We start from the raw sequence: 12,604 nt of genomic DNA on the forward strand, positions 1-12,604 counted from the left end.
TGACCTAGAAGTGAAAGCCTTAGTAATTCCATCCCCAATTCCCTGAGCTTGGGTCCTGGCTAGAACTGGTGACTCGGAGATAAAAAGTCATGCTGTTACCAGTCCTCTGAGATATCCTCTCTAGTGTTTAATGATTATTGTGGTTTAATAATATCAACATTTTAAAAGACATACGACTGTAATATAGAAATGAATACTGTACTACTGTTTGAAAGTGTTGTCAAAAGATAATAGTAGCCCTTTCCCAAATAGTTACATAGATCCCATAAATCACTCCACTTAAGAATATAGGATTTGCCACACTGGATCAGACAATCCATTAATGAAGTCCAGTATCTGGGCTCTTGTCATGTAGAATCAGATGATTAATCACTTAGCCCAGTTATCCCACCTGCAGAATTGGCTAATAGCTGATGCTTCAGACAAAGGTAAAACACCCTCCCCATGATGCATCTGGTCAAGACAAACAGATACTGTGCCATACTAAACATAGATGTGTCAAGTATCAGAGGGGTAGCCGTGTTAGTCTGGATCTACATGCATCCGACGAAGTGGGTATTCACTCACGAAAGCTCATGCTCCAATACGTCTGTTAGTCTATAAGGTGCCACAGGACTCTTTGCTGCTTTTAAACATACATATGTTCCTTAAAATGAAACAGGGATCTTCTTTGTCCCGTATGTCCCGCCACAATTTTAATGCAATTTAAAAAACACAATGCCAAAAGTGGGGAAAATATCCTCTGAGTTGTTTGCTTTTTTTTTTCTCTCTTTTCCAGTGGATTGGCAAACGCCTCCCACTGGACACCATGTGAATTCAGAAAGAGTCACCCTTAACACATGTTGTAGTTGTTGGAAGCCACCAGGTGCAGAAGAAGGAAATGCTGTGTTATGGGCACTGGAGTGAGGAAGAAAGAAGTCCAGTGAATTACATTTGACTGCACTGATGTTAACTATGGGACATTTTTTCTTCCTGAAAGGTCACAGCATTGGAACATACAGTGTGTATAGCCTTCATCCTCCCACACCAGCCATCTCTGGCCTGGCTAGAACCATTCCTCTTTTCCTTTAGTGTAGGCTTACTTCCAGCTCTCCTTCTCCTGCAGTCTCTGGGACCAGGTCTGGGCGGAAGGGTCTAACTCCTTTGCCACTCTCCACTCTGTAAAGTTTCTCTAATGAAAAGAAAAGTGCAATATTTAAACAATAAAGCAGCAGTGCATTTCTGGGTGAGTTCAGTATGCAAAGGTAGTTTTCTAAATAGAGATGGGCCCAAAGCAAAAGCATGGCTCTGGACACCCATGTTTTTTTATCTGGATCTGAACTTTGGGGGGTTTCTAGTTATAAGGCTCAAGGCCAGAACAGAGTGACTTGAAGCCACCTGAGAAATGAAAGGAACAGGAAGGTACATGTGCATGTATTGGGCATGATAGACATGGACATGACAGCCTCCTAAGTGGGCAGTAGCCATATTAGTTTCTTTATCAGGATGGGGTGTAGCCATAGTAAAGGCAATGTGAGAAGCCCATTAGGATATTATGGCCTGATTTTCAGAAGTTCAGAACACAATCTCACAAAGGCAATTGAAGCTGCATATACTTGGCCCCTTTACCAATCAGAGCTTTAATATATATGAGTATAATTTTGAAACATAGCAGTTTGTTGCCTTATTTGTACCCACAAGCAGAAAGACACTGTCCCATCCTACCAAAACTCTCTGACTCCTGAACACGTCAGAATCCAGTTCATGTTTTCAAAACTCATTCATATTGTGACATCAACAAACCATTAGCTTGCTTCCTAACTTGCAATAATGAATGTTCTGCTAACCCAATCATGTAAAGGGCTTCTGGTAAGCGTTATCACAAATTATTCTACACATACCGCAGGGGGATTTTTTACCTATTACTTGTCCGTCTATCTGTCTGTCTATCTGTCTATCTATCTATCTATCTATGGTATTTACAGCATGCCAGTCATCATAGTATCTAGATGCTCCATTTCAGAGGCAGAATATGACTGAAGCATAATTCAAAAAAATCATCATTTGTTACCTGTCCTCTCTCTGATCCTAGGCCAAACATTTATAAAAGAGGAACTGTTGAGGGCTTTAAAAACCTTGCTAATAGTGAGTCCCAATCCCCACTGATTCTTGGCAGAATACTATAGAAACTTAACCTATCAGCTGTCTAAATGTATGTTAAACTTATTTAACCAACTTCTGAAATCAGGATCAATATCAGAACCTATTACATCAACCACGTGTATATTCCTAATACTAAAATAAAGGGAAAAGCTCCGTGGTGTGTGGATGTAATCTCATTGCTAAAGAGAAACTTTAAAATCTTAACAAAAGATTGGCCCACAGATTTATAAAAAGTTACTCGGTGAATCCAGAGTGGCCAAAGAAGCTTCAGGCCCAATAGATTTAGCCACTACTAATCTGCTCCCAATTGTACTCCCACACAGAACCAGGCATCATTTGACACACAGCATGCTCTTGGGCAGACAGGGTTATAAAGATGACCAATATGCAGTGAATATAATATGTTTAGTTAATGATTCCCTATCTTTTAACTAAGTAGAGCACTGGAAACTTTCAAAAAATGGTGGTGATTTGCTTGTTTGGTTTTTAGGCAAACAAAAACCCAAAAGTAAATCTGAAATGTCCCTTCCCCATCAAACGAGCTTTCTCAGATGTTCATTTGTATTGAGTTAGCAATTTGAAAGGCTGTGTTTCCCAGAGTATAAACATTATGTGTCTGGGCAGGGAGCATGCTGAGGTTACCCCAGAAATTCTTGTAACATGTTTAGAGGGAAAAAGCTAATTGGGAGGCTGAGGTGTTGCTGTACTATGTGTTTAAACAAACACAGGGAGGTTTTGGCAGGATGACTCAGAGGTAGAAGAGGTGTCTGAATTCGTTATCAATATGCAGTCTAGGGAATTCTAAACTCTTACATACATGTGGTTATTCTAATTTATAATGATAGATGGATTCTGGTATTGTGGCATTGGATTTACATCATACAAACAAAATTTGTCCATTTCAGGAACAATACAATGTTGGCTTCCCAATAAAAGAAACTTCTTTGATATCTGCGAACAAGAAGCTTCACAGTTAAGTTTGTCCATTATGGGTCTTTTATTAGCATAGCCTTCTATCCGTGTAAACCTAACACAATTATCTCACTGGCCTACAAAGCTTTTGGCAAAGTCTTTTACAAATCAGGCAGATAGAGACCTAAAGGTTGTGTTCATAATATGAGGAAGGGCCATGCATTGTCCACAATCAGATGAAAACTGGACTAAAGGTAAAATTTTCAGAACTGCCTAAGTGACTAAGAAACCACTAGGACTTAAGTTTACGTCACTGAGGCAGTTTTGAAAATGTTGCTTTTAATTCCACTGAAGATGAAGCCCCAGCTGGCCTCAGCAGAACTTTAATAGCATTCTGCTTTAGTAGTTGCACAGACTTAACTGTTTCATCATACTAATCATCTTCTGGATCAAAGCATTCAATACCTCCCTGCTTGCTTTTACTAGCCATGAGAGGTATGGGTCCACAACTCAAAAATCACAAGCTGATGTTCACCCAATGACTCCATAACTTCATGTAGCAAAACTTCCTAGAATGCCCCTTGTCATGGAATGTGGGGGGAGACAAGGCCCTGCACCCCCAGCTTCCTGCGATTCACCATGACTCTCAGCCAGCCAGTAAAACAGAAGGTTTATTTAGACGACAGGAACACAGTCCAAAACAGGTCTTGCCAATGAAGACACCAGGACACCCTTTAGTTAGGTCCATCTGGGGACCCCGGAGAGGCCACAGCCCTGTTGGTCGGGGTGGTCCTCTCTATTTCCCCGCCAGCTCCAAACTGAAACTCCCTCCAGCCTCTCACTCAGCCTCCCCCCAGCTCCTCCCCCAGCCTTTGTGTCCTTTGTCCAGTTTCCTGGCCAGAGGTGTTACCTGGCCTCCAACCCCCATCCTGGGTTCTCATGTTACATGCTCAGGTATGCTCCCTTCCCCAATGCAGGCAGTTCCAGCAAAACTCCCCTGCAACCTTCCCAGGTCAACACTCCCCTTTCAGCATTCAAATGACACATCAAGAACATTCCCACTTCATCACACCCCTCAAGTCATAGATCTGCTCTCTAAAATAGCAGCCAATTTGGCGCAAATATAATTAATCTTCTCCCTGAAATATGTGGAAAATTCCCTGCAGCATAAAAGATCTGATTAGGTTTCTGAGCCAAGGAAACCAGAATTTACCAGGCTGTCAACTATTTCGAACAGTATCATGAAATGTGATTTCATGGATGCAGTGGAGGAGAAGAAAATATTCTTTTCTTGAAACATTATTGATGAGATATGCGAAATGCTATAGTGAATGCCTAACTAGCCCACCTATAAATGCGAAGCACTCTTATTTCATGTCACTGGGTTCCCTTTGTCCTTTTGGTGTCCATGTGTATTTGTTGTAGATGTTTGGTATTACTGAATTGTGACACATTGGAATATGTAATGTTGCAAGGGGGAAGAAGGGAACGAAAAACAATACAAATCTTATTTTAAAAAAATCACTGCTATTACTCACAGGTGCGATTACTATTAGACTCTTCATTCATTGTCCAATAAGAAAAGTAGCAGCTCAAGTACTTAACAGAGACAGTGTTTTTCACTAAAAGTTGTGGAAAATATGACAGTCACAGCCACAACATCCAAATGCTATGGTTGTAGCATAAAATAGATGTGGGTTTTAAGGCTTTTACCTTTGTGGTCCCGGCAGAAGTTAGTGTAGAAGGTCTCCCTGCGCAAGATGATCTCCTGTGCAATGATTCCATAGCTGTACACATCACCTTTCTGAGACACATCAGCATGACGAAGGTGTTCAGGAGCTGTCCACAGATCTGAGCAGCCAGAAGTGGTAGAAACAGAAAGAGATGAAACTGATTTGTGTGAGCTTCTTCAGAACCTCATCCCCTTCATGTTGTTTTAATTTTATCTTCTTACTATTGTTACCCCCATCCCCACTAGAGCTTGGTATTGTTTAGATATTTGTACAGCTGTTGTGTGGAAGGGCCGACTTCAATAAACACTGAATAACTGACTACCAGATATGCTTAGGTTCAAACACAAGTTGTTGAGTTAGATGCAGGAATTACTGGGTGAGGTTCTATGGCCTGTGTTGTGCAGAAGCTCAGATTGGATGGTGATAAGATCCTTGTTGGCCTTAAATTCCATGAACCTATGAAAATAATCCCCAAATGTTTTTGAGGCTGACAGCATCATTGTATCATAACATCTGTGGCTAGATAACAACATACATATGTATTTCTTGTACGCCGGTCACTATGATATCTAGACATTGTGGTGTTATTCTGTTGTGCCAACCTGTCATGACATGTTGTTATTCTATCATAATGTAAAGGAAAATCATTCTCTTAGCTGCAACACAGCAGTCATAATGCAAACACCACCCTGTTGTGATGAAATAACTTTGTTTCAAGGGATGAATTCTAACACCCAATAATTCTCAGTTTGCTTGTAACAATATTTCCCCCTGAGCCAGCAGACGAAGAGAAATCTGTTACTAATATAAAAATAAGAATGTAAGAACGCCCCTACTGGGTGAGACCAAAGATCCATCTAACCCAGTATCCTGTCGTCCAACAGTGGCCAATGACAGATGACCCAGAAGGAATGAACAGAACAGGTAATCATCAAGTGATCCATCCCCTGTCACTCATTTCCAGCTTCTGGCAAACAGAGACTAGGGACACCATCCCAGCCCATCCTGGCTCATAGCCATTGATGGACCTATCCTCCATGAACTTATCTAGTTCTTTTTAAAACCCTATTATAGTCCTGGCCTTCACAACATCCTCTGGCAAGGAGTTCCATAGGTTGACCATGTGTTGTATGAAAAAATCCTCTTTTTTTTGTTTTAAACCAGCTGCCTATTAATTTTGTCTGGTGATCTCTAGCTCTTCTGTTATGAGGAGGAGTAAATAACACTTCCCTATTTACATTCTCCACACCAGTCATGATTTTATAGACCTCTATCATATCCCCCCTTAGTCATCTCTCTTCCAAACTGAAAAGTCCCAGTCTTATTAATCGCTCCTCATATGGAAGCCGTTCCATACCCCTAATCATTTTTGTTGCCAATAATTTCAATAAAATGAATATAAATATGAAATGTGACAATGAGAAAACCCTGAGTAGGAGGAATGTAACATTACATTCAGTGCACTTTTCCTAGTCACTAATTTTCCATATTCCTACCTCTATTACTGCAAATGTTTGTGTGTGAATCTAAGAACTTTCTCTTGCCATTCCAGCCCCAGGTTCTCTTCTGTCTACGTATCACAGAGATGATACAATATGTGTTTATGACATTCTAGCTGCTAATCATACAAATGATTCCAGTGTCACAATTTCAGGTTTATATCTTCACTCAAAAATCAAGTGGGTGGAGAAGATAGGTGGAGAGAAGAGAGGAATGCTTATTTATACAGAAATACCCCATGACGATTAGCAGAAATAGAAAAAAGGTGATAAAAAAACAGTGAAAGCTATAATTTACTGGAACTCCATCTAAGGAATATAATATATTAAGGATCTCTTTACAGAATTATTTTAAAATGTAAAAATTATGTAAATTTATGTAAAATGACATGTTAATATTCGAATTACGTCATAGTACATCACAAGATATTGTGATATTTCATGCAGACACTCCACTGTTTTGTGATCAATACTATCATGGTGTACCTCACCTCTTTTCTGCCCTGTCGCACAATCTCATCGCTGTTGGTTGTCAGAGTGACTGTCTCCTTTGAGAGGGAGCAGGGTCCAGTGCACTGTAACTGAAAGCTGCCTCCATATTGGGTTTCAGAAAGAGAGAAAGGACAGGTGAGAGCTGCCTGAGAAAGAAAGGAGAGACCAAGAACCAGATAGGAGCAGCAGAGGAGAGTTGTTGGAGACAGAGGAGCAGAGGAGAGCTGGTAAGAGTTACTGGGGGAGTGCTACAGGAGACCGGGAGGGTGAGAGAAAGATGGTGATGAAAGCTGGTACCGAGGGTTGTTGGGAAGACCTGAAGTTGAAGAAAGTTTTTAGTGAGCCCCAGCTAGAGCTAGGAGCCCTGCCAAGTTGCAGGAGAGCTCGTGCAAAAGCCCCAGGACAAAGAGGAAAAATCAACTTGGTCAGGGAAAGCTGAGAATGAAACAAGAGGGCTGATGCTGGAGTGTGGATCCCAGGAGCAGGGGTAGGACTCACAAGCAAGGAGGCCTGGGGAATTGGAACACTGTGGGGAGCCCTCTTGTACCAGGCCTGAATGGAGGGCTGCAGGAAGCCGAGCCCAAAAACAAGAGGGTTGAATCTGGAGAGATGTTCCTTAAGCAGGATAGGACTCACAGGCAGGAAGGCCTGGGAAGTAGAACACTGCAGTGAGTTCTCTTGAGGAAGACCTGACTTGGAAAGCTCTGGTACCACAGTTGTGGGAGCAAAGCAACTCTGATAACTCTCCAGCATATGGCCTGGAGAGTGGGCCCTGGAACAAGGGCAAAGGAACTGTGAACAGAGTGGTGATTGACTCTTAGGTGAGTGACCTGGAAATCACTGAAGAACGCATGAAAAACTGTTTTGTTTATACCAGTTGTACCTTTGGATTTGGAGAGAATGGTTTTATCATGAGGGTTATGCAGATTACTGAATGTGTACATGAATACACTATGCCCACAAGTGGGCTTTTGAATTGGACATTGAGAGAGACTGTGTTTTTTGTTTTTGTTTTTTAATGGCGGGACCAGGAGAAACTGAGGTAGTTGAACTAGTTGTGCTGCAGTCTGCCACAGGGGGACACTTTAGCTGGGTCTGTCCTGCCACATGCTGTAAGAAAGAGCTTTTTCCCTACAGTTCCTCCCATCTCAACAACCTTTCTGTCTTGCCCTCTCACAAACTCCCCCTGCTTTTCAAATATTTGAAATTATATCTTTCTTTCCTCTCTTCTTTTTACCACTTTCTTCCTTTTTCCTTCTGCCATTACTTCTCTCTGTGACTGTATTATTTAAATCAGTAAAATGTTTTCACACACAGTTTTTCAGACACAGTTTGTATGAAAGACGCGATACAAAATAAAGTTGTATTGCATGTCATGCATTCATTTCTCTGTATTCAGTACATCTAATGCATAATAGATCACAGGATATCATGTAGCTTTTTAGAGAGTAAGCATTAAAAAGTCTCAGTGGACTAAGAAAATCTAACTTTCCACAACATTATAGTGAGTATGTGTTAGACAAATCAGTAAGTGTACTTTTGCATAGAAACATACATATTGCTTTCATTTAAACCTATTTCCCCACATGCTGTAGTTTAGCCTAATAGTCCCACAATCTTATTCCAGGGCTGGGAAGGAGATGAGAAGAGTTGGGATTGTGACTATTTTTGCATACCTTTCCTTGGAGGAAGAATGGAATTGCAGCCAAAATCAGTGATCTTCACCACCATGCGGCTGTCCACTACACAGTTTGTGGACTTGAGGCGGCCATGGACCTCAGTTTTGCTTGAGTGCAGGTAGGACATTCCCTGTGAGAAAAAGAGAGAGAGAGACTGTATGTGATTTGATTGCTAGCAACATTAGTAAGAATTTGAAGGTTCATCATAAAATATATCTAGGTACTTACATGGCCCTCATCAGCATAGTATCTGAGCATGTCACAATTATTAAAGAATTTTATCGTCACTACACCCTTATGAGGTAGGGAATTATTTTACCAAAGGGGATTTTCCAAGGTCAAATTAGATGTCTGTGGTAGAGCTCTGAAATGAAACTAGGTCTCTAGAGTTCCAGGCCAGTGCCTTACCCAGATTATCCTTCTTTCCAACTAACACTGTCTGATACTGTGATGTGCTTCTTGACAGTGCTAGATCTGCTGAGTTTGGGAAATTGATTTCCTCCAAGTGAAGTTCATTGAATTTGCAACAACTGCTTTTATGGTGTTTTTAGTAAAGTTACAGTTTCGTATAAGTATTTTGCAACCCTAAAAATGTGGCTGGGAAAATGTCCCAGTTTTTTATTTTGTAAAGAATGAGCACCTTAGCTAAATGAAAAATCCCCATTAGCTGACAAAAATATTAGGATTGTATCCTTTCTGTAGACATCAATCTACAAGTGAGACTTATAATCAGCAGCACTTGAGCAGGTCTGATTCTCTGAAGTAGAGGGCAGCTGAAGGATCAATGCAGAGATTACTGGATGACATTCTATGGCCTATGTAATGCAGGATGCCAGGTTAGATGATCATAAAGGTCCTTCCTGATCTTACAATTTTTGAATCTATATATACTAGTCCATACATAATACCTGCAGTCTGTGAGCTAACTTCAGAGGTGAATCTTCCAGTTCCCTCAGCAAGCAGGTTATGCTAATTCAGATGTTTTTAGACTCTGGCTTCCTGAACCCTCTTTCTCTGACACACATACTTGCAGACATGTAATTTGCACCCCTTTATTCATCACTTCTGAATTTGGCCCACTTAGTTTAGGACCGTCAAAGATGGCATATCTGGTATGTCAAGGAGCTGGAAGAGCGATGTAGTAGAAGAAACAACTGGTAGGTAGGTGTAAATTTAAGTAGGCGGTGTACAATTTACACCTATTTACAGTCTCCTATTAGTTGTTTTTCCTTCTACACAGCTCTCTTCCATCCCTTTGATATGTAAAATGCAATCTGTATGCTGAGGAGGCTAGAAGGTGTATATATGACAGTAGTTTAGATCCCCTCTGAATTTGGCCCCATAATTTTACACACACATATTCAGATGTCATCCTCAAGGATGACAGGTGATAATCATGAATGTGGATTATACCAATTGAGTGATCATAATCACAGGGTGTGACATGCCGCTCTTTCACAAGACAGAACTGTGCTTTGCTTATAGTAGTGGAAGAGTCAGGAAGTGTTGTGAGACAGTTGAGACAGGAACAGCAGCGATGTGTTTGAACCCCAACCCTAGGGGAATGCAAGCAATACATATATCATGCTGGAACCTGCGGAGACTATGTAATAATGTGTGTCCAAAGGAAACACTTCTTAACACTGCTGCTACTCCCATGCAGCCCTGCTGACACCACCTAGTGTAGAGAGCCTACAACCGTAGGCCCTTCTGCAAGTTTCAGGGCCCACTTTCTGCTTCTGCATCTCGTGTGCACTCCTGCTGACACCAACCCAGAAAGCAAATCCACTAGAGCAGAAACTCCACACCAGTTTTGGCCTCTTACAAGATGATTCCAGGGCCGCCCAGAGGGGGAGGCAAGTGGGGCAATATGCCCCAAGCCCCGAGCCCCACAGGGGCCCCCACGAGACTTTTTCGGGGCCCCTGGAGCGAGGTCCTTCACTCGCTCTGGGGGCCCCGGAAAACTCTTGCGGGGCCCGGGCCCCAGAGCTTCTTCCGCTCTGGGTCTTTGGCGGTGGGAGGTCCTTCCGCTCCGGAGTGAAAGGACCCCCAGCTGCCTAATTACCGCCAAAGCGGGACCTGCCACTGAAGTGCTGGGTCTTTGGCGGTAATTCGGCAGCAGGAGGTCCCTGCCGCGGGTCTTCAAGGCACTTCAGGGTCAGCTGAGGATCTGGGGAAGCAGAAGGCAGAACTCACAGGTAGAGTAGCAGTCAGGGAGGCAGGAATTGGGTGCAGGGGAACAAGAGCTGGTGATGGAAGGTGCAGGGCTGCAAGAAGTGGGTGTTGGATTATTGAAGTGCAGGAAGTAGCAATTGGGTCTGAGGGATGCACGAGCTGGATATTGATGGAAATGGGAGCTGGAGGGCAGTGAAGCAGGAGACGGATGTAAGCAGAGAAGGAGCTGTTGGGATAAAAGTAGGGAATAGTGTGTGTGCATGAGGGTCAGGTAAGGTGATGACAGCAGAGTGGTGTTTGGTAATCACTAGGCCACACCATAGCCCTCCATTATAATACCAGCTTGAAACTGCAAATCCCCAAGTACTCATGTGCTTATGAGGACTCCTCAGAAAACTTGTTTGAATCATCTTGACTGGTTCAAATAACATCAGGTGATATGCCATAGAAAGGGCCTCGTACCCCTTTTATTCTTGGCTCCAATATCCATTTATAAATAGTACAGTGGCTACAGGTTGTCTATGAAATCCTGGCCCCATTGAAGTCAACGAGAATTTTGCCAATGACTTCACTGAAGCCAGTATTCGCCCCATATCTCAGGATATGATCTCATCAGATCTGATATTCTCAACAGGGTCAGCCTTGGTCAGTGCCTGGAAGGGAGTTCTATGAAGATTAACTGCAAAGCATTAAGAAAACTTGTTTGTAAGATTCCAGAAGAGAGGGAAACATGTCCACAGTTGTTATTTAAAAGAGCTCTTAATGCTGAAGGTTAACTGAATGTGAAATAGTCATTACCAGGACCAACAAACTGTGACAATTTGGATTAAGGAGATTTTAATAAAGAGTGAGATTTTCATTATCACATTGAAACAGACATAGCAGAATCATTCATCACAGAGACCACATCTGAGCAGAGGCATGTAGGGAAATGGAAGGACTGGCCAGGAATGGGAGTAGGAATGATGGAGCAGTAAGAAAGGTAAGGGCATAGATTATCTAAATCTGTGTGTGAAATTCTTGGTTCCCGTTTCACTAAAAATAAAACAAATACATATTTAATTTAAAAAAACCCTTGTTTTACTACCTATCTCAACTCTCCACCTTCCAAGAATGGAAATACTGTACAAGCTTTGTTATCTGGCATCTTGGGGAAATGGGGGGAGGGGCGGGCAGTAAGTAAAATATTCCAGTTAACTAGGAGGGGGTTTGGGTGCAGGAGAGGGTTCAGGGCTAGGGGTTGGGGCACGGAAGGCAGTGTGGGGCATGGGCTCTGGGAGGGAATTTGGATGCAGGAGGGGGCTTGGGCACAGGTACCGACTCCAGGGGTGCTCCAGCCCTGGAGCACCCATGGAGAAAAAATGAGCAGGTGCTTAGCACCCACCGGCAGCTAAGCTCTGACCCTCCCCCGTACTCCCGCTCACTGGCGGCCCCCTCCAATCAATTCCTCTCCTGCCCTCCCAGTACCTCCTGAATGCTGTGGATCAGCTGTTCAGTGGCAGCGGCATGCAGGAGGTGCTGGAAAGGTTGGTGAGGAGCGGGGCGCAGTGGAGGGGGGATATGAAGAGGCGGGGCAGGAGTGAGGCCTTGGGGGAAAGGGTGGAGTTGAGGTACGGCCGGGGCAGAGTGAGGGCGGGAAGAGGCAGGGCAGGGGTGGGCCAATGAGAGCACTGGAACCAGTGCTTGGGGCCAGGGCAACATGCAGAGCTGCCTAGCCGTTCCTCCGCTTAGGAGCAGCAGGGATGTGTCACCGCTTCCAGGGAGTCACACAGAACCAGGTAGGGAGCCTGCTGGTTCCACACCACCTGGACTATGGACTGACTTTCAGTGAAAATCAGAAATGCTGGTTTATTGAGCTTTCCAGCTGGAAAAATGCCGGATAACACTGCTTTTAGTGTACATAGTGAAGGTTACTTAAAACCAGCCTTGATTTCAGTGCAGGATGAATTTATTCCCAGGCTAATTTGACTTC

General features: G+C 43.0%; 1 protein-coding gene across 1 annotated transcript in view; it reads right to left on the bottom strand.

Annotated features, from left to right (window-relative positions):
* GUCY2C (guanylate cyclase 2C) overlaps positions 1 to 12,604 on the bottom strand; it is a 69,839-nt gene that overhangs the window by 14,441 nt on the left and 42,794 nt on the right. Inside the window, exons 17-19 of the mRNA XM_032803145.2 lie at positions 8,455 to 8,587; positions 4,768 to 4,905; positions 1,083 to 1,171 (exon numbers count right to left, since the gene is read on the bottom strand). Of these exons, the coding sequence (XP_032659036.2) occupies positions 1,083 to 1,171; positions 4,768 to 4,905; positions 8,455 to 8,587 (360 nt within the window). The remainder of the gene's footprint in view (positions 1 to 1,082; positions 1,172 to 4,767; positions 4,906 to 8,454; positions 8,588 to 12,604) is intronic.

Source organism: Chelonoidis abingdonii, chromosome 1 (assembly GCF_003597395.2).
Source record: "Chelonoidis abingdonii isolate Lonesome George chromosome 1, CheloAbing_2.0, whole genome shotgun sequence".
In the NCBI taxonomy this organism is placed as follows: Eukaryota; Metazoa; Chordata; order Testudines; family Testudinidae; genus Chelonoidis; species Chelonoidis abingdonii.